This window comes from Papilio machaon, chromosome 18 (assembly GCF_912999745.1).
Source record: "Papilio machaon chromosome 18, ilPapMach1.1, whole genome shotgun sequence".
NCBI classification, from domain to species: domain Eukaryota; kingdom Metazoa; phylum Arthropoda; class Insecta; order Lepidoptera; family Papilionidae; genus Papilio; species Papilio machaon.
Window position 1 is genome coordinate 4,659,383 of NC_060003.1, and position 23,241 is coordinate 4,682,623.

The window sequence follows — 23,241 nt, forward strand, 5'->3', positions numbered from 1 at the left end:
AAAGTCTTAAACGGGGAGATCAATCTAAACTTTTCAATAATTTCCATCTTGTTTAGACTACACATCGACTAATGCCTACATAAGTATACTTGATGCATTTTAATGGATGTTCGCAAGAACCCGCCTATCTGACAGTATAATTGTCTGGCATTTTAATTATAATTAATCAAACACTTTAATGCGTTTTCTAGTTCTATTAGCATTTCGAAAGCTTAGACATGTTTACTTACGTTTATTGAATGTTTGACGAAATGTAAAAAAAATCATTAAAAAATAACAAATATCTTTCTTATATTATAAATGTTTGGAAATTTGTCATAGATGTAGAGCATAGTCTGAAAGAACACAAAGGCTGCTTATTACGTGTTTTTTTAATTCCGTGCGAATAGAGTCGCGGACAACAGCTAGTCAGTCAATAAACTCTTAAAACTGTTATCAGTTTACATTTTTTTAGCGTATTAGTTGTTTCAGTGAAAAATTAAATGATTACGTCATTTAACTGTCTCGTTACTGACTTGTTGCTGCAGGATTTCCTGCCGTAGGGCTATTTTTATTACATGTTTTTTTTTTAATTCCTATTATTGAATTAAAAAACTGTAGCTTATTTTCAACGCTTTGACTATAGGAATAACATAAATATGTAATACTACAATATATAAGCAACTAGGTTTCACACGCGACTCTGTCCGCGCGGAATTAAAAAAAACTTAATAAGTAGCCTATGTTTTCTTCCAGACTATGTTCTACATCTGTACCCAATTTCAACATGATCCGTTCAGCCGTTCCAGAGATAACCTTAAACAAACTACTATCCATCCATCCAAACGTTTGTTTTTATAATATTAGTAAGATGCAAAACATGCGAGGTGTTGCATTTAGTCAGTTGTTGTGAACACTGGGTCAATGTATCAACTTGTATCTAATCTTAGTGAACAATAACATCAACTTAAATTCCCGTCTTTGTCCGTATATACACATACTCGTGTTCCAATTTATCACGGCTCTTATTTTTCAATCAAAATATTTTACACAACGGATGTGAGGCTCGGTTTTTTTATATCTCATTTTAAAAGCTTTCTATGGGGAAATTTTAATGAGGTGTGAAAGGGTTCTTGTCTCATGATTGAGTCAAAAGGATAGTTTTTGTTTAGTCTGGACTAGGGATAAAAAAAGTCAAACTCTTAAGCGTTGTAAAGAGTGAAAAAAAAACAATTTCTTTCAAATAATGTTCCTTCGAAGACATTACATAGTTTTCTATTTTACTATTCTTGTAGATACATATAAATACATTTGATATAAACACTAGGCAACTTTGCACGTAGGTTTTAGCGCAACGAGATACCATAGATCTTTTTCTGTACCCATGACAATTTCCGTACAAATTTTTATGATCATTGATTAACTCGTTAAGATATGAAAGCTTATTAGCTTTAAACATTGCATTTCAAATTATTACGAGTAAAATGTTAGGATAAAAACTTCGTTTTGTGTTTTGAAGTCATTCACGAAACTCTAATCTTGTTTAAACTGTGTGAAATTTCATCTGAACTGGCCAAGTAAGTTAAAGAGATATACTAAATAAAATAGTGACGGGTTTTCTGACGCAAACCAAGTCCGTCAATGAAACTGGTACTCGTTTACGTAGGATGCACGGTTAAGCAATTGTAGAATAAAAAATGTTACTAAATTATAGTGGACTGCGATTAACATTTAGGAAGTTGTGTTAAACGATGTACCAGTTTGTTGATTGTTTAAAACGACATATTGTTAAATTTACGTCAAGGTATAAAAAACTATACTGGTTAAATTTAACTTATTGGAACGAAGTTCCTTATCGCGCGTTGTGAAAGGGGGCTAGACGGAAAAAATTCTTACGAAAAGTTGTCACGACACTTTTCGCTACTTCACCATGGCAACGACGTGACAATATATAACGAAAATTCATAGAAATATAATGTACTTCTTGTGAAGACTTAAGTTTTTTATTCATAGAATAAACATTAGTTCCTTCACTAATTAATAGAAAGGAACTTCGTTCCATCCGGGTGTCCATTGACACCTCTCAAGTTTTTTAACTTATTTTCCATTTAACGTATTATACGTTAAATGGAAAATTGCTTTGTTGAAAAGAAGAAAAAGGCTCGTATTTGACATTGGTAATAGAAACTACTTATAAAATAAAATGAAAAATTATTGACAATAAACTTCATATTTGTATAGAAAACTAATATCACACAAAAACGAGGAAATAGACTAGTTTATTTATTACGGCAATAGCAATTCCGTTGAAAGGTCAGGAAAATGTACGTGATTTATTAGTAGTGACAAAAAATATGTTTTTGCACATTTATATACATAATTTGTTGTGATAACTTTTTTATAATTTAAAAAATAAGCCAGTCAATAATTGTAGTCACGTAATGGATTTGATTTGCATGAATGGACTGTCAGAAGTGATAGATAGATATTAACCTTATAGTAAAACTAGCTGTCGCCCGCGTCTCCGTTCGCGCGAATTAAAAAAAAACTTAGTAGCCTATGTGTTCTTCCAAACTATGCTATACTTCTTCTATAGCGAGATCGAGATTCATGCAGCCGTTCTGGAGACAACTTCAAACAAACAAAAATCCATCCATCCATCTAATCATTCGCATTTATAATATTAGTAATATGATACCGTCACATTTATGTTGGTAATATTTTCCGTGCAAAACGTAAAAACTTTTAAATAAGGGTTTAGGTTGTAGAATTACTTTTATAAAATTACTAGCTTTTACCCGCGACTCCGTCCGCGCGGAATAAAAAATAGAAAACGGGTTAAAAATTATCCTAAATCCGTTTCCTGGTTCTAAGCTACCTGCCCACCAATTTTCAGTCAAATCGATTCAGCCGTTCTTGAGTTATAAATAGTGTAACTAACACGACTTTCTTTTATATATATAGATTACCATCCCTTTCAGTCTCTTTAAAAACACAGAGACAAAAACTAAAAATATCAAATTGAAATTAAATTAAAAATATCTCCGTTTAACACAATTATAGTGCAATAGTTTAAAAATGACACGTACTAAATGTAGTTAAGGACGAAATAAATTTAACAAGACTTGATAGCATCTTTATATTATTGCCACAGATTAAAAATCCTTCTCGAAACTTCATCGTTTCACTGGTATAGTAATTGAGTTCGCTCCCAAGCCAATTATAGTTAGAGAAAATTGTATTAACAAGTGTATATATCAATTTCTGCACAAATATGTATATACCTCATTATGAATAAAAAATACAACAAAACATTTCTGGGAAAACGACAAATTACGAAGGTGAACACTGTCGCACGGGTCATGTTATGTTCTTGAAATTATAGAGTTAAAAAGATTCAGATCTCGCAAGTAAAAAATATCATTTATGTTTATTTTATTACTCTGTCGTTAAAATGTCAATAAAATTGTCTCAGTAACCGTTGGTTTCTGAGACCAAAAACTCTGTATAAAACATATCGCCATCCTTATCATTATCTTTGACAAAACAGAGATAACATTATGTTTTAAACGTGGATTTTTGTCTTAGAAAATCACATTAAGCTCTACAAGATATCTTTGTTTTATTGCCGCTTTAAAAAAAAACCTTACAATGCAAATATTTTTAACTTGCTCCGTTTATTGACGTCAAATCTAATTATTGAAATAAGACTCAGTCCTCGTGAATTGATTGTTCTAAAATTTGAAAAACATCTTTTTAATTTTCATTCAGTTCTCGTGAAACATGTTAAAATATTTCTTGAACGAATTTATGCAAGCTTAACTATTCTTGGATAGAAATGTGATTTTTGTATTCACCATAATAATAAAATATAACTTCTATAGTTCTGTGGCAAAGACGCGTGGCATTTGGTACCAGAGCAACAGTGATAACATCTTAATTTGTTCAGTCGCCCGCGCCCGCGCCGTCCACGCTTGTTACAAATGTAATCGGTAAAGTTTACGAATATTTTTAAATCCCGCGTGGGCTAGATTAAGCAACTCTGTTCTTTTCTGGAGTGTTACTTGATAATGTACAGTCAGCTGCATATAAATGTATACTTATATATATCTTAAATGTCTACTTATATATAGATCTTAGGTAACAAATATATGCACATATACACATATCCGTCCGTTGTCTTTCAATCATGATAACATATTATTTACGCATTAGTCCATACGTATTTTGACAGCGGAAGGGATGAAAATATTGTAATACTACGATAGTAGGGATATTCGATATCGGTAAGAGTTAAAATCAAGTAAAATCGATGTAGTCATCTAGCTGTTGTTTTGTCAATGAAAAAAAAAATGACAATTAAATAACTGAAGAAAAGAAAAATAAAATATATAAAGAAAAATAGTTTTACTAACTGTATTTATCATGTACCTTTACTCTTATTACACTCCGGAAAAAAAATTAAATTGGTTCCCAAAAGAGTTACCAATAAGCTACTTAAGGTGAATTAAAGTTATTAGCAACACGACCTATTTAAACGACATATTTTGCTTTACGTAATTTACTTGTGACTTATGTTTATATATAAATAGGTTATATTTAAATATATATGTTGTTTGGACTAGTCATTACAATCGTGATTGTCCAAGAACCAGTTAAACAATGTCGTGTTGATAACAATCTTCAACTTTTCTACTTTAATTTCGCCGTTTTGTGCGCGTGAGTTTCACTGTATTATTAATACGAGTACTGTATATTTTTAAAAGTTTTATTGAAGCACTTAGGTGTTAACGATTCTTATACTTACTTTATCATATGTTTCTGTAACTCTATAAGAATCCACTAAGATTTTTTTCAATAAGAATAATCTTACTAATATTATAAATGCGAACGTTTGGATGGATGGATGTTTGTTTGAAGGTATCTTCAGAACGGCTCAACGGATCTTCATGAAATTTGGCATAGATGTAGAGCATAGTCTGAAAAAACACATAGGCTACTAATAAAGTTTTTTCTAATTCCGCGCGGACTGAGTAGCGGGCGACAGCTAGTAATGAAATAAATTGAGTTACACTTATAGCTAGAATATACAAAGACCATCAAATTATAACCTAGAACGATGTCTGTTACCTGAAATTCTAAATATCCACATAATTACAATAGTATGCAATATTAAAAAACACACTTAAGCATTCAATAAAATATTAATATTAAATGCACATCAGTTCTTCATCAATAACTAAATACAACTTTTTTTTTACTATCAAATTTATGACGTATATTTTTCAATACAAACAAAATTTCATAACATTCAGACAACATTGAGTTACATTAGGTAACTTCTAAAAGCACGTTGAAATAAGCAAAAGAGATAAATAAAAAGCAAAATAACAACAAACGCTACGATCAGGTAATCAATTACATAATTCTACTTGTTGACTTGCTCTTACATTCCAAGCAAATAAATTTAAAAGTATTTTTTTGTAGATGTAAATATTTAAAAATAAAAGGTGAATTTGTTTTTTGAATTTATTGAACAAGTTAACAAGTGATTTATTCTGTTATAAGTAGTGTAACTTAAAAAATTAAAAAATATAAAGAAAAAATGAAACGTGCCCAGGTTCGAGATGCGATTGGTTGGATGCTTGTTGCTGTCGACAGATATCCGGGCTTGTCTGTACGAACCAGGAATGGGTGAAGGCCGGGTTGAGGCCCGGGTTGAGGCCGGGCCCCGGGCCCGACAGTCCCATCACTCCGGGCAGCCCCCCCGGCCGCTGGTGGTGGTGGAAACTGGCGGAAGCCACCGCATAGTCCATGGCTACCGCTTGGTACGGTAACATTCTCACTTTAACTACAAAATCTTAGTCCAGAACCGTTCCACTGAAAAGTTCCCGCGTTTCACACATTTTTGTCCAGACTTATAGGTTAAGTTTTCAAAATAGTTCCATTATTTTAATCACTCACACACGACCACTGTTTTTTCTTTACTATAACTTTTTCTGTCTTTGGATGAAGTTAAACGCCAGTACTGCAGCGCTGCGTTTAAGCTGAATAGTCGCGGAGCTTTCAGATTTCAGTTAACAAAACAAACGATTGTCCCATTTTCGCTACCGATCATTTACGGGGCGAGATGGTCGCCGGGGTAAAGTCACGCACAGCCACCCACTTAATAAATATTCTGGGCATATATCCGTTTTTACGCGGACGTGACTCGACGCGCACTGTCCAATTTTCACGTACGGAACGCGCGGCCGATTATCGAAAACAGTTGCATGCGTCCCCCTCTTTCAACTTCGGACGTGCAACTGAGAGCGAGCACGCGCCAAATGCGACTCTATCACGCTCGGGCTAGCTCCCCGACGGGCTAGAGTTCGGCTTTGGAGAGCGGGACGACGCTTTACGATAGACCGGGACGAAGAGATCGATCACGAAAGTTAAAAGGCTGCGTCGTTACACGGTCTGTAATAGGCGGTTACGTGATTGGGCGTGGCGTTGACTATTAAGTTGAATCGTCGCGCTCTGATTGGTTGAAATTGGTAGTAGCAGCCTACGTGATATGTTCAGGAATACGTTTATAGCTTGTGCTCATAGAATATAATAAGAGAGTTGGAGATTGGACGCGCGCCAGCCGAGGAGTCAACGCGGGAGCTTCGATCCCGATTCGCGAGCAGCTTTTCAATTATTATGCAGCGCTAATGAAATTGTTTGACCGCCAAATGTCGGTCAAAGAAAAATATTTTCGATAAAGTTTTTCGTAAAATGATAGCTTAATCCAATGTGTAGATAAATATCCTTTATAAATATATTATTTCTATGTACCTACTTAAGTCACCTTAAGCCTTCACTAAATGGCGTTACTATCCCACTAAATTTGTGAACAAAACTAAGTTTGTAACAAAAACGATCAACAATTTTTCGGCAGTAGATTTTTGGACGTATATAAAAAAATGTCTCGTATGGGCTATTAGATTCATATTCATCAACCTATAAAAAACTAACAATTTAACCGCTTAATTGCGAAATCAAAAAATTGTCTTATTAAAGTCATTTAGAAATATAATTTATCAAATTACACATCGATATTTCTACACAATAAATCACACAAATCAGAATATACAAATCAATTCCACAATAACGTCATTGACAAATCCATCAGATTACGAAGTCAATTGAACGTTTGATATTAGCACACAAATCGTCTGCAATGACTTCGCAATGGCGGACGGAAGCCGCAAACGCATGCCCCTTCCGGTCTACGCCCGACAACTGGATACCAACCTAATGCCTGTTTAGATACCATACAGTTAGTCTAATCATTTTCCATTGTTAGAAGTTTAGATAGTTGAATAGGTATTACAAAGACGCGGAACAGCTTCGTAATACGATTTCGTAATACGAAAATACAGTTCGATATTTTTTTAGTCTAATATTCCGTTTTATAATCTTTTAATGTAATAATGCACCTTTCAAGTATAAGTAAAATTTATAACAATTACGTGGCTTTCTTCGTCTGAGAAGCGAGAATTTTCATTATGCATTTCTAGTACCATGTCCCTTCTCCATCTCTCATAAAACATTTTGAAATAATTTCTTCTCTGAAATGATTTCGAAACAAGTGAAGCGCGCTTTTTGTACGTCGATGTAATTCAAACTTGTTTTTTAAAGATCTATTAAATTATCACAAACAATTACAAAATAAAATCCGTCCATCGATCAGTTTCCGTAAATAAAAGGTTTCGAATAGTTGGAAATTCACAGTTTTTTTTTTTTCTGGTGACCACTTATTGGGTAAAGAGTGTTCGTCTCTGGTTATAATCAATAAAGAGATCGCTCCAATGGACACGGTCACGCGAAGAGCGCTCAGAAGCGCGGACGCGGAGGTACGCGGGCTGTGAACATAGTGATCGAGATGTAGCGGGGGCAAAAGCGATATAGGGAACTTGTATTATTTTGATGTATTAAATGAGAATTCAAAAGATTACTTCAGATTTATTTGACATTTCACTTCTTTTTAGATTTTTTAATTATTGAATTTTTATTAACACTAAGGACATAATGTTTCTTAGTACTTTCTTCCTCTATTGTGAACGCTAATGTTTTATCTATGTTACATAATTATAAGATACAAAAATAACACGTATTAAATTTAATCCAAAGAAAAATAAAATAATAAATCGCTGCTCCTATCACTGAGCGCACATAATCGCTGAAGTCAGCCAGAAAACTGCCTTCTTATTGGATAATTCATGATTTTCTTTTTTTCTTGTCTTCGCTACAGCGCGACAGGTGCTTGAACCTGCCCACGATCTTGACATTGGTGTCTCGATGATAATCGAACTCGACTGCCAACATCAGTTCAACGCACTCGATTAAATCTAGTGCGATGCACAGTTATGTGTAGAATCGATTTTTTCAGAACGATTTAGTGTATCGTTTGAAAGCAGGTTGTGGAAAGTTTAATGTCTATAATTCTGGTGAACAGTCATGTTAAATAAAAGTAGCATTTTATGACTCATGACCGTGAGAATAGACTGACTCATAGAATCATGAACGATGATGTGTTCATTACCATATCAGAACGCAAAAACAATTTCTCACAATTCAAAGATATGTGTGAAGTCAACCAACTCGCAAGGGACCAGCGTGGTAGACTATGGTCTAATCACCCCTGATTAATGGGCTCCGAGGCCCTCAGTGGGATGATGATGATGACTATTTCTTGGTATAAAATAGCATAGAGTTAAATTCTCGTTCATTAAAATATAAATATTTAAAGAATAATTTAACTATACAATGTTTGAGAAACATTTGTAATACATCTCTCGTAATTCGTAAGCATGGTACATCACAATCTCATAGTCTGCCAGTAACTTGTACGCCTCTAGTATAACATATAAGTGGTATCCATTATTAAATAATAGTTACAAATTCCTAACACTATCGACAACTGTTTGATACGTCCCCCGCACCACGTTAGCGTTCAATACTGAATTTTAAGCAGCATCGATCGCATCTTGTGGCCCACATTCGACTGGGGACGGTCAACAACCTGCCCTTAAGTTTATTGGTAGGGTGTCGCTCATAAACATTCGGACATGTGCTCTGGATACTGAAATAGGTATAGTAAGAACATATGTTTTTATGTCTAGGAAATTTGAGTGTCGTAACTTTTATATCACATTTAAATCTTGAATGAAAAGAAAAAAAAACTTATACGGTTACTCCTGATTGCAAACTTTTTTTATTATGTAACGAATAAATAAGTTTAATGTGAAATGATAACCGACAATGCCTATAGACATCCGCATAACCAAGGAGTTTCTTTTCTTAAAGTACGTAATAGCATTTCTTGGTTAGAAAATAAATAAATAAACCTACAAATTGAAACCGCTGACAAAACATGCCAAAACAATACCCCTCGCATAGATCGCACACATCTACATAAATTAGCCGCATTACATTCACTTACAAACAAATAAACATGTCCGAGCGGCGCGCACTCTATCTCAGCATTACCCCGGAATTAGGGAAGTAGATACACACATTAAGATGGCAACCCTGATACTTTGATATGTATTAAGATATTCTAATTTTAATTGCCTCATACACAGGCTTACGGTGTTGCTAGAATAACATAAATTTAATAACGAATTTATGTTATTTTTGCTGTTACTGATAGCTTTTGTTTTTATTTAAAAAAAATAAGATATATTAAACAACATAAGTGTTGCTTCAACTGTCGACACACTTCTTGAATACAAATAAATATCCCGTTCAGTGTCATTGACTAAAAATAATCTACTGATGGGTGATACAAGTGTCACAGCTATGGAATTCTATAGTTCGATATTCGTACATAATCATTTTACTCTTTTCATTAGATTAAACTTGAAAAAAAATAATTACTACAATTCTTGGCGAAATTAAAACTAGAAAATTCAAATGTAATTAATTAAGCACTTGGGTACCATAAAACATTTTTTTTGAAGTTGAAGTATAAAGTGAAAGTAATAAGTACACAATGCAATTTTCGTATTAAATTTACAAAATTATAAACTCAAGAACTTCAAAACAACCCTTTACCCAAGAAAATGTATTAAACTCTGATAAAATCATATCGCGACACTAAACTTTGCATATGGGGCCAATTAGGCCGGAGCTTGTACAGATATGAGAGTAAATAAATTAATAAAACAACCCTAAGTGAAGGGTTAAGATTTAAATGCAAGCGATATGATCTTTCAACCCTTAGGGTTAAGTTGCGTTGTTCTGTAGCTAACCTTTCAAACATATAAATTATCTAATAAATATAATGAATATTAATTGTTTATTGAAACGCAAAGGTATCATTAATTTTGTTAAAAAAAAATTTAAGACTGTCAATTTTTAACGTTATGAAATAATTCGATATTAAAAATGGTAATTATTCTGCATCTAAGGACAAGCTGCATTTCTAAATATTTAAATAAAACTGTTGAAACGCTAAAAATAAGTTTACTCGTAATTAAAAGCATAGTTAAAAGTGTATATAGTAACTTTCACTATTACAATGGCTCCTACGAATAAGGGTCAATGTACAAATTGACAACTTTTCAGGAGAGGCTCTTAAAGTTTCAACCATATAGGAAAATAGGCCGCATAAACCCTATCAGCAAAAAAATAATACTTACACCTGTAAATGTGTATTTTGTTTAGTGAATGTTGTTAACATACTAAGGGGTAGCTTTTAACACTAAAATTAAAAGCGTCAATTTTTTACTTTGGCCATATACGTAGGACACATGGATTCACGCATTAGTGGCCGATAACATTTAAATTCTTTAAACATCCTGTAGTTAACAATGTTATAATGAATGAATTGATTTAAAATCGTGTATACATCTAGAGTTAATTAACCTTACAATGCTATCTTGCGTAATAACCATAGAAGTATAAATAAAGACTATTAACCATAAACAAGAGGTTAGTTAATATTTTTAGAAGCAAGCGACAAGCTATTAATGCGTTAAGCCAGTCCGGGCAGAAATGACAAGGCTTGTGACGGATATAAGTTTCGGGCTTGGGACGACATCAGGCATTCGCGGCACGGACTGACGAACCCCAGCTTCGTATTACTAAGTAAAGCTGGTGATCTATTGGCAAGCGAACGCGTTTACTACGACAGTATTACTTACGATAGTTGTTTTTAATGTTTGTTATTTTATGTAAATAATATTTATTCAACAATTGTTATACTACGACATATAATATCAGTTAATTTGAGTTCTCTTCAGCATCTTTTTAATGTTTCTTTTTTGTATTAGAAATGGTAAATTGAAGCTTTGTTTATGGATCCTACCCTTTACAGTATACTTCCTTCAACAATAACGTAGGTAAATAAGATTTAAACCGTATATGTTTGTCCAACAAACAACAAAATCGGCGTTTATGTACTTATTGACCACATATAAATATATAACGTTGTTAATGTAGACTCTCTTATGTAGGACAAAAAATGAAAAGATTAATACAGTCTTGTTCCTACTAATATTATAAATGCGAATGTTTAGATGGATGGATGGATATTTATTTGAAGGTATCTCCAGGAGGGCTCAACGGATTTAGTTGAAATTTGATATACATATATATCATAGTTCAGAAGAACACATAGGCTCTTAATTAATCAAGTTTATTCCTCGCAGCCAGAATCGCGAGCTAAAGCTAGTAAAAACATACAGAAAATAAAAGGGTATAACATACATTCTCTTTATAAAAAACAAACAAAATTACTCTATTTTCGTCGTCTAACTTTACAGTTTAAACAAATTACATTGTACTTAAATTCTTACAAATTGGTGTTAACAATTTAAAAAACGCATTATTACATTAACACCTCCCCTTGACTGCTACAATAGGTACAGCTCAGCACACAGGTTTTACTTTGGAATGAAATTTAATTACACTAAAATATAATCTAACTGTTGAGGGATAAGGTTTAAAGTCGCTTAAACGTTCAAATGTAGAATCATTATTTAAGGTGGGGATGTACATTTTTCTCGCTTCGACGGTTGCGTTGCATTTTTCTTTTTCTTCGTCTCGTCAATAATAAGGGCGTAAGTGAATTTTTTCGAGCCGCTCCGGAACCTAATAACGTGGGTAATTTTTCAATTGGCCCTATTCAGCTCGCAACGTAAAGTTTTCCAATGTAAGGTGAACTTTGGATGTTATATTTTCGAGGAAAACATTTTCTTTTAAAACTTACACACCTATTTTAAAATACTGTATACACATATATACTACATACTAGCTATCGCCTACGACTCCGTCCGCGTGAATTTGACAATACCGAGGAAATTTATCCAAAAAAAGGCCTTCGAAAACCTTTTTCACCTCACTTTTGTGCTGGGGATTAGGAACAGGTTATGTATTATCTGTGTTGGAATAATTATTAAATGTAAAAATTCAAACTTTTTAATTTAATATGTATATATAGTACGTCAAGCACAAGCCAATTTTAATGGTGTCCAAAAATTAAAGGTTTCTTCTCCTATAAGTTCTTTAAATCATTCTATTCATATTATATTATGTTGTGTACTAATTATACTAATCATACTAAAAAAAAAACATTTTTGCTTGTACACTTTTGCATTACACCATCTCACAAAGTTAATTTACGTACACTTTTTTCCCTTTACACTTTTCTACGCGTCTGTGCTTAACAAAATAACATACTGCCAGTCAAAAGTTTAAGGTAAATTGAATATTTAGTTCTCCATGTAGGAAAGGAAAAATAAAATTGGTGAACGCGGTTTACATTATAAGTATAAAGCTATACTTATTTTATAGTGCCTTAACAGATTCTTCGAAGGACGCATATAGACTAGTTTAGGACGTAGAATAATTTCGATGAATTCCAAAATGCAGTACAACAATTAAAATAAATTATAAAGATTTTGTAAATCCGATGCTTCCAGTTATTTTGAATAAAGCTCTTCATTTATTAAAGCTTGAATAAATCGACTGTGTACTTTAAAAGTTTGTTATAGCGTGGTATTTCGTCATAGTTTACACACAGTTACATACATAAAAATATGCCGATTATAATTTTTAAATGCAAAAAATAGATGACAAAAAAAGTTTGTCAATGACGTGCTGACAGCCGGCAAAATTTCTGCAGGCCCACAACTGAACGGTTCAGCTAATTTACCATATACCACTTAATATTTAGACAGGACAATTAGAAATTATTTTTTAAATACTCGTGGCTGGTAGTTATTAAGAGTAGGAATATTTAGTGCATTCTCAAATGTTTTTATTATTTGTTAACATCAAGGATCATATCTAAAATAAATGACCGTTTAGAAAAATTAACCTAACATACATTATTACATAATTGTACAATTGTATATAAGTAATCATTGTATAAGATCAATATCATAAAATTATTAATATATAAGTAAATAATAGTTATTCAATTTATTATTTTTTTAAATGGCAATTCTAAGTAATTTATCATCTACATTCCACCCCACAGTTGGCTGTAACGAGAGCAATCTTGTGGGTGACTCGAAAGTAAAAAAAAAACGACTGGAAAATGTTTTCACTTAAAACATGACTTGTGCATTATGGTAGGCAACATTTTGCTGTAGTGGAAACGACAACTGAATAGAAATGAAGATTAAGAATAGAAATTATACTTTTAATTAATTCAACTTGCTGGGGCTGATTTTGGTAGCTTCGGTTCATATAAGTGCTTGCAAAGTATCCTTTTTTATACAATTTGTGTCCCTTTTTAACCATGAAAAAATAAAAAATATATTTCAAAAAACATTTAAATTAAAAAAGCAGTTTTCCGATCAAATTCTGTTTTGCTATGGATAACCGATGTTTTCATACAATGGTTATAAAAGTTATTTCAGCAGAATCTGGACATAGTCGTCTAGACAGTTGGCCGGCAGTAAAACAATGAATGAAGAAGCCTCTGAGCCTAACAGACGGTAGCTCGGGTATACGCTCATCTTCATGCACAACGCCTACGAACGACGATTGATCCATTTTGATGCTAGATAAAAAATTGTTTTCAATAATAATTTTTTAGTCAAAATACTTTGACTTAATCTGCAAGTCAGAGGACAGGGGAAAGGATCACCTAAAGTTAAAAAGCCACCGCCCATGTACATTCATAACATTAGAGAAGATTAATTTCTATTGTCATTTTAAGTAAGAATAGGAACGCTCTTTTTGAAGGTTCTTAGATTAAGTCATACCAGCTGGAACGTACTGCTAATGTATGAAACCACAGACTTCACATTCAGATATTCACTGTTGTGTGAAAAACTTCTTTCGTGAGTTTTAAGATTTAAATTTGACACTATCTTAATATTATTCTAGTATCAAATTCTTTCACCCGTGCTTCTAAGTCGCGTTTAAAAGTCACGTAGAGGCGCGGTCGACCGCACGTACAATCATCTGAATCGCGCTAGTCGAAATATACGTGTCCTTTTCTACTTACATAAAAATCATATCTTCTCTTTCATCAGCAAAGGCTATCCACCGGGAAATCGGGATGGCATTCAGGGTTACTAGATTCGTGTGAAAAAAAAATATTGAATAGAAGATTGAGCAAAGAAAATGTGGTTAATAAAGTCTGTACTAAATTTATGAATTATATAAACTGATGTACATTAAAATCGAAGCCAAATTTTATGAATCGATTAGTTTTAGGAATAAAAAACATTGGTCAAATCAAGTATGTCAAAACACTAAAACAATAAATAAAATAAATATGTAAATGTTGCAGATAAAGTATAAACTTAATTTTTAAAAACGTGGCAGCCCTAACGGTAAGCCATCGCAGTCGAATTAGGCTTTGACATTACTATGTAAGGCGTTGACAGATTCCGTTTGATATCCTCCTTTGGAGTGTGACGGTGTGCTTTAGTATCAATGGAATTGAAAACTTTAAAAAAACAACGCTGGTCTAATGCGAATTGGTTGACTACACATATTTTGGAATTCTTTCGTAGTTATCTACGCGCTGCTACGTCGTAGCTCTTCGGATTGCACAGTTTCAAAAGAATTAGAGAGTCAAAGAAGTTGTATTCGTTATAAAAATTGACCATCATCGTTTTTATCATAACGATAGTCGTTATAGCTGTTGAGTTTCTTTGAGTTTTCTTACATACATAGCTAGTTGAATATTGTAGTCGTAATACACCAGAGAGCTTTGTCACCACGCTGTCTGAAACAAGCGCCGATATCATATCGTGGGTGGCACGCACGACTGCTCCCATAGCGACGTCTAGCATATATTCTTTCTCTATTTCTCCTATTGAACATACTGTTAAAGAGAGTAACGGAGAATAATGTATTAAAAAAAACTACGTACATTTTTAAATATTATGTGTATACGCAAAGGTGGGCATTAACTCGTTAATCCGTTAATCGTTAATTAACGAAGTTAACATTTTCCTTAACGGATTAACTTTTAAGTTAAATTCAAAAAGTGTTAACGCTCTTGTTAACTTCCGTTAAATTCTACTTCCGTTAATTTAGTCCGTTAATTGTTACAATAGACACTTATTGACATGTTGTCATTTTATTTAAATTATGCAACAGGCTACATTCGTAAGTTCGGCTATGTTCGGCGCCCGTCGGCGAGTCGAATGGTGAACGAGAACGAGCGAGTGTGATGCATGTTATACAAATACAATACACCGAGCGGCCGGGATAGACGTGATCAAAAGAGTACCACAGAATCCTTGTTAGAAAATAGTGACGATTTAAACAAACTTACCTCTATCAAATATTGCGAAGTTTAGGCGCTAGACACCTTCAAAGTTTATTAATTATTACACATTTACACAAATATCTCGAAAAGTCTTTATTACATTTTATTCACATTTAACCTGGTTTTCATTTATTTAACATCACTTTTTTTAGAACAAGACTTTGTTATAAAATCAACATAAGAATCGAAAACACTTTACTCTTAATACAATTATTGTTATGCGCGAGACGCAAAATCTATTAAAAAAAGATAAACTCTGCGTTGAATAGCAATCAAAATAATCGAGTGTGCATTACTCTTCAACGTCGTACCTAAAATATAACTAAACTTTGTTGCAGACAAAAATGTTTATTTTAATGTTGAAGTTTAAAGACAACAAAAAATATAAAAAAAAAATAGTTTATGGTTCATTTGAAAAAGCGTACAAATAGGATTTTTTTGTCATTGCGTAGATAAGAAACAAACAATGAAAAATAAATTTAAAAATTCGAAAGACGAAATGTGCACGCAATAAACGTTCCTCAAAAACAAAAGGGATTTAGGTGTTTATTACCGTCGTTTGTTTTTTTGGGGCTTCTTCATAGTCAACGAAAAATAATTTTACATTTTAAAAATATGAACAAAGGATCAAATTGACAGCCCGCACAGAGAATACGATAACGAACTCGATGGATTTATGGCCCCAACCCTTCTAATGGTCGGGGATGCACGTGCGCTGCGCAAAGACAATAGCGAAGATAATTTGTTTGTTTACAAAAAAAAGTATACGACAAAACGAGAAAGAATGAGGAAAAAGATAAAATAATTATGTTAGTGAAATAATGTTAAACTGTGTTATACTAAATTTAATATATGAAATGTCGCCAAGTGACCTTTACAAAAAGACATCGATTTTTTTACGTACATCGAAAGTTTATTTTAAAATTAATCGATCGATCGAATCGATGTCGTTGAAAATAATTCAAAACATATTCTTACTAATTAACTATTACGATTTTATAGGTGATAAGAAAGAGAGAAGACATCACCGGCGATCGGTTGTTTTCGTTATGTCGTGTAACTTATGCTCTATACACTGAGAGTAAGTTTACTTGATTTAATAGATCGGACGATAGATCATTAGATGATAGAAGTTATCGAAGGCATCTCAGTTGTATAGTTTGATGCGTTGAGATGTATCACTGGATTGGTTATACAGTTGTATACAATGTATAGTTTATTTATCAATGTTATAATAAGTTTCCTCTGATGTTAGAAGTTTTATTAATAAATCTATATTAATAAATAAAAAGTACGTAAAAAATGATAAGTCTGTTCGTGGGCACTAAGCTAAAATAAAATAAAAATATATTACCAAATTATACATAAAATTAAATGTTCAGTTGTTGGAGTATGAGCAAATGAATAACCGGGTGCAAATAGTAACAGATAAATGTAAATACTGCACAACAGTTTTGATTGTTTTCTTTTGAATATTATCACATGTCTTACTGTTTAATAGAAAATTTATGTTGTCTAAATTTGGTTAGCTCTCTAATTCCGTGACGTCGGATTGTCGATAAAAAAATTAACTGAAAAAGTCAATTGTCCATCATTGTCAGTGTAGTATATAAGTGTGTGTAACTAGTGCATGCTATGTCATTATTATGGTACAGGCATTATTAGTACATCGCTCCTATTGTCTAAATTATATTTTAGTATATTATATAAGTAAACTATAGATAGGATTAGCGATCGCCCGAGATTTCGTAAGCGCAGTAAAAAATAGCCTAAGTTCTATTGAAAGTCTCGACAAAATCGGTCCATACGATTCGGAGATTATTCATATGGCCATTTCCCGCTTGCGCCTTATACTCGTAATATAAACAAAAATTAACTTTAACTGTTAACTTTAACTTGCGTTAAATTTTCGTAAATTAAACGCTTTAACGATTAACGAAGTTAAATTTTTATTTAACGAATTAACGATTAACGAAGTTAACTTTTTGATTAACTGTGCCCACCTATGTGTATACGTAAACTTGGAATTTTCTGCAATAGTAGTCTCACTAGTAGTCGATGTTTTGTAAAACAGCAGGTTTTATGTTCAACAATCGCTATTAGTTTCTACTAATGTGAAAAAATTGTTTGTTTTTTTTTGAATAAATTCATAAAGTCAACTGAAATAAAAAAAATCGTTAACTATTAGAATGCTACATTATCACTAAGTAACATAGGCTATATTTATTATTTTATTAATTTATTTAAAAATAATTCTCTGCCAAAAAAAACCTGAACAGGTCGATAGTAATTTATAGAGGACAACAATTAATTAAAACTCAAGTTAATTAGAACGTCTTAAAGTAAGGTATAACGTAAGTTTTAAAAATTTTGTGCTGTTGACTTCCCACAATGTCAGTTTGGGAAGTGTTCAAAGCGTAAAAGACCACGTCCGACGATTTTTCTGGTCAACGAGCGTCAAACGGAACGCGGCACTGCGCGGCCATCGTCGATCTATCAAAGATTCGCGCGCGGAATTACAAATTCGAAATGACCAATCGACAACACCGAACCAAAGAATCCTATCATCTATCAGCAGAATAACCAAAATTCAAACTTACGACCTTCAAATTAAAGATACTATTGCTTTACTGCAGGTTTAAAGAACTTTTAAGGCAGTCGGAGAAATTTGAATTTTTATAACCACACATAGAGTCGTATTTTAAATGACATTCGGAAAGTGGACGTCAGTTTATGTTGAGTGATTTGAGAATATAAACTATTTCCTGTTAAAATGTCTCTTTCGCCCATTGTTGTTGGTTTCTCTTTGTGGTAGCAGCGATGATGTCATATGCACCTTTCAAAGGAATCGTAAATATATTTCATTGTTTTATTTAAACGCTTTACAAGTAATTTTTTGACGGGTCAACGTAACGGACGTACATTTGCTAAACGTCTACATTATCATATAATATAACAATATCCTTGATTGTAGGGCGACAAACTGAACCCCACAACATTTAAAATCCACAACTAACAAATGAAGTACAAAAAGTCTAGTCTGATTAGAATTATATTATTTTAAACAATCTAATTTAATTGCTAAGTAAAACAATTATTCTTAGTGTTTTGTACTAGACAGTGCACGCCTGTAAAAATGGATTAAAATGAATTCTAGTAACAGATACAAATTTGGTTGAAGTACTCTTCTATTTCAAGTAGGTACGAGTACATAATTTTCGCACATTTATTACTGAACCACTCGCTAATTAAAAATAAATTCAAAACAAAAGAAAATTAACAAATCGTACACGTATATCATATTTTTATCATCTCTCTCTGCATATTAACTTGAGACAGCGTGTTATAAAAAGCAATAAAAAACCATAAATAAAGTTAACAACCCTTCACTGCAGGTGGAATGGAAATCATTTATTCAAATATAAATCTCGCGAAATTTTCACTAGAGCGGGTATAGGAGGCCCCCGGGTACCGTTATACAATTCTTTTAAGTGCACCGACGAGATTCTTTTAGTTAACAACGTAATGGAAATGCTAATAAAAACGTGAACCGCGACGTTTTCAAAAAAAATCTTACATTAATTCTCTGCATAATACTTAAAATTTATAAAGAAATTTCAAGAAAAAATCTTTGAAATACGTTTGTTATTTTTTTGTGTCTGTGCAAAATGTGTCTAATTGTTTTAAATCTACTTCACATTTACGATAACTTCAAGTGTAATTTATTACACACTAGCCTTCGCCCACGACTCTGTCCGCGCGGCATTAAAAAATCTTTCTTAGTAGCCTATGTGTTCTTACAGACTATGTTCTACATCTGTGCCAAATTTCATCAAGAATCATGCAGGCGTTCCGGAAACCTATCAACAAATATCCATCCAAACAATCGCATTTATAATATTAGTAAGATTACACAAGAAATTTGATTAATAATGTTAATGTAAAATGTAGATTATAAACTACTTTCATTGTTTAATCAAGTGAGAGATAAGTTTGAAAAAAAATTATATTTATATTCTAAACGTAATGATGTTGAATGTAGGAAGGAGTGCAGGAAGTACAACGCTCGTAAATAAGGAGTCAGATAAAGTGGGCATTATCGCTTTCGTTTTAATTTCGTTGAACATTAATCATCAGCGGGGTCTCGAGTCGAGTCGCGGGCCATTTGTTATCACGCCCGGCTCTTTTTAATTTGTAGCTACATTTTAGGGTTGTTTTTTTTCTTTACTTTATTTATACAAGTATTATTGTTAATATAAAAATGTATATGTGTACTTTTTTGGAGGAAAACATACTTTTACAGAAAGGAAACATTGGATTTAGAATGCTTAAGTTATGCAAAGTACTGGAATGGCGGCCACGTACAGGTCGACGCAGCGTGGGCAGGCCTCCCGCAAGATGGACCGATGATCTGGTCAAGGTCGCGGGAGTATCCTGGATGCGGGTTGCACAGGACCGATCATCGTGGCGATCTTTGGGGGAGGCCTACATATGACTACCCATACACCTTTATAAAAATCTTTTTAGAGTGCTTTTACTTCATTCTTATATCATTTCAGATGTTAAATAACTTCTTTACGACAATCTGATGCTGGTTTAATTAATTATTTATGAACAGTGTTTTAAACTAATTAATAATTATCTTTAATCAATTAAAAATAAATGTGTGAGTGAAATTTTCTAAATATAAATAATAATCTACTGTTATGCTAATTATGTTATAAATTTTCCAAGAATAGAAACATAAAACGCTCAGAGAACAATCATAGATTTTTCCATAAATATCTATCAAAGACTATTATCGCAATGCTGGGCTACCGTTCTCATGGACAGAAGTAATAAAATGTCAAAATTATGAGAGGATATGAATAAGCGGGGTTTTTTTACGATGCGCGTAGTTGGAGCCTTAAACAAAGGAAGACTACTGAAGGTTCATCTGCAAGTTTGTTTCTCAAAATAAGAAAGAAAAACATGGATACGACTTTATTGAATAAACTTTATGAATAAAATATTTACTGCAATAATTTTGGACTACACTAAGATGTACTATTACTTCTAACATACGTTTATCTTTGCACTAAGTTTCCAAATGCACGGTTCTTAATTCTTATCAGGACAGTTTTTCATAGTTGCTATAGTATAATAATAGTTAGTTTATAAAACTAGATAGTTTTATAATATAATAATAATAGTTTAATCTAGTAACAATATTGAAAAGTTTGCGAATTAGTTAATTGATATGATACAAATTAAATAAAAATGTATCAAAGATTCATATTACTACAACTTGTTACAAACGAAAAGAAAGAAGTTCAGGCTTCGTAGTGACAAATATTAGTTCATGTTATTGTAGTCACTGTTTTGACAAAAACAATGAAAGGAAGGACAATATGTATCTATTAACAAAAGTTAACATCAGTCAGTCAAAACCCAGTATTAAATGTCAATAAAAATACACAAGACATGTCCACACTATTCTTGCTATACTAGGATGCGCAGGCGCCCATTTTGTCAACAGGCCATTGCGGTGCGACCGCCGTGGTTTACGACATCGTAAATCTACGCCACGGCCGCTGGCTAGCTCACAGGTGTTAGTACCTGCACGTTAGGGGGCGCTTTTTTACCTAGACATCATAACGTAAACATTATCAAGGACATAATCTTACTAGACAGTCGAAGATTTAAGAATTTGGAAAAATATTTGTAATAAAATGTGAAGAAGCGAAGCTTACAGCAAGAACTAGGCCAATCTTAAAATACAGGGGACAGTAATTTTTTCATCCGAATTCATTTAAAATTAAGATAAGACGAAATAAAGCCCAGCTACCACTCATTCTGGCAGGTAAGTTATTGACAGGAAAAATCTTAAAATTAAAAATTTAATCCATTTATGAATGGAGTCAATATATTAACACATACATATATTGACCATAATTTAAGTATTAATAAATAAATTCAAATAATACTGAAAACGAAATGCGTCAAAGAAAATTTACATCACTAAGGAAGTTTAAAAAAATCTCCAGTACACGTGTTAAAACATTGTACGTACAAGACCAACACGCTCGTAATTCACGCACACTACAACAATTACCCGCCAACCCTTCAAACGCTTCCTAGGAAAGCCCGTAAGCAGATACTTCTTTGTAGATCGTCATCTAAGATTTTTCTTTGAAGTGGCAACAAAGTTTTGGGGTAAAATTGAATATTAATAGCGAAATTATACCCCCAACCGTCCGCTCACGGCTCTTTATTACTTTATTAAGACTCTCTTCTTGTTAATGTGATATAAACAAATCGTTGGGACCTTTATATGTTCCGGGAAGGAAGAATAGTGTCAAAAAACGGTAGCATTTTTATAGCTTAATCGCGTGTTTCTTTATATTATTTACAGTTATTAGCTTAAGTTATTGTTATCACGTCAGATTTAAACGGTGATGAAAGGTTTTCAAATTACTAATAATCATTAATTTAGAAATATAAATTAAATTGCTGTTACATCAAGGAAAAAATCATGTTAAAATATCGAAAATAATTCTTATAACAATAATATATAATGTTTTATATATAAAATAAGTAAATAAATGAATATGGTCAAACAATAATATTAACTTAACGTGCAAAATACTGTATGATAGAGTTTAGTTGGAAAAGTGACAACTTACACACGATCTAGATCAATACTCAGAATTAACACAAGTCTAGATTATTTTAACTCAGTAGTAAGAGTGTAAGTAAGTAGTAAGTAAATCAGGTTGGTTCCTCCAACGGTTGGTTGATGGAGGCTCTTTAGTGTCTTTATTGCCATTTTAACTAAGTACATACTCAAAAAGACGAACAATTCTGACCAAATAATGTTCGATGTCGACTGAATCTGTGTCTAATGTTTTAGAAATTAGTTTATTAATTATGAAAAAATTGCAAAAAGTGTGTTTATTGTGATATTCATTTTATTGCTTGCGCGGAGGAATTTTTCTTAGAAAAAGCAATAAATTTTTTCATTGTTTATGTTGTATACGTCACAAATAAGAATTACGAGCGAAGGAAAAGACAAATTAGCGACAACATGGACAAAAAAGGAATTGTCCTCTATGATTTAGGACATTTCTAGAATGGCGGTGAATGTCAAATTGTGAACCGACTACCCTTAGCGGTTAGGATTAAGTCATATATTATACGCAAATTGTTTTAGATACAATCAAAAGTGTAAGGTTACGCATTGAACTTTTTGTTCTTCGACAATCGTAAAGTTTTTCTACCACGGATTTTGATCCTAAATTTATTGATTTATTTATAACATACAGTTTTATATTTTTAGGTTAAAAATAAAGGCATTTTATTATTTAAGTCTAGTTGAAAAGTAAATTTTGCGTAACCAAAATTTGTACGTTTGCCATATTTTATTGTTTGTTTTAGTACTTCTATATTTCGACTACATCTATATATCGAATATAAAATTTAATTTCACTAAAATATACCTTTGTATTAGTACT

General features: G+C 32.5%; 1 protein-coding gene across 2 annotated transcripts in view; it reads right to left on the reverse strand.

Moving 5' to 3' along the window:
• LOC106712116 (protein trachealess) overlaps positions 1-23,241 on the reverse strand; it is a 93,418-nt gene that overhangs the window by 42,567 nt on the left and 27,610 nt on the right. The window contains exon 1 of one of the 2 annotated variants that reach the window (XM_045682278.1): positions 5,596-6,291. The exons of the other annotated variant lie outside the window; for it this stretch is intronic. Within the exon in view, the coding sequence (XP_045538234.1) occupies positions 5,596-5,819 (224 nt within the window). The 5' untranslated portion in view covers positions 5,820-6,291. Of the gene's footprint in view, positions 1-5,595; positions 6,292-23,241 lie in introns of those variants that run through there. 2 annotated transcript variants of the gene reach the window in all.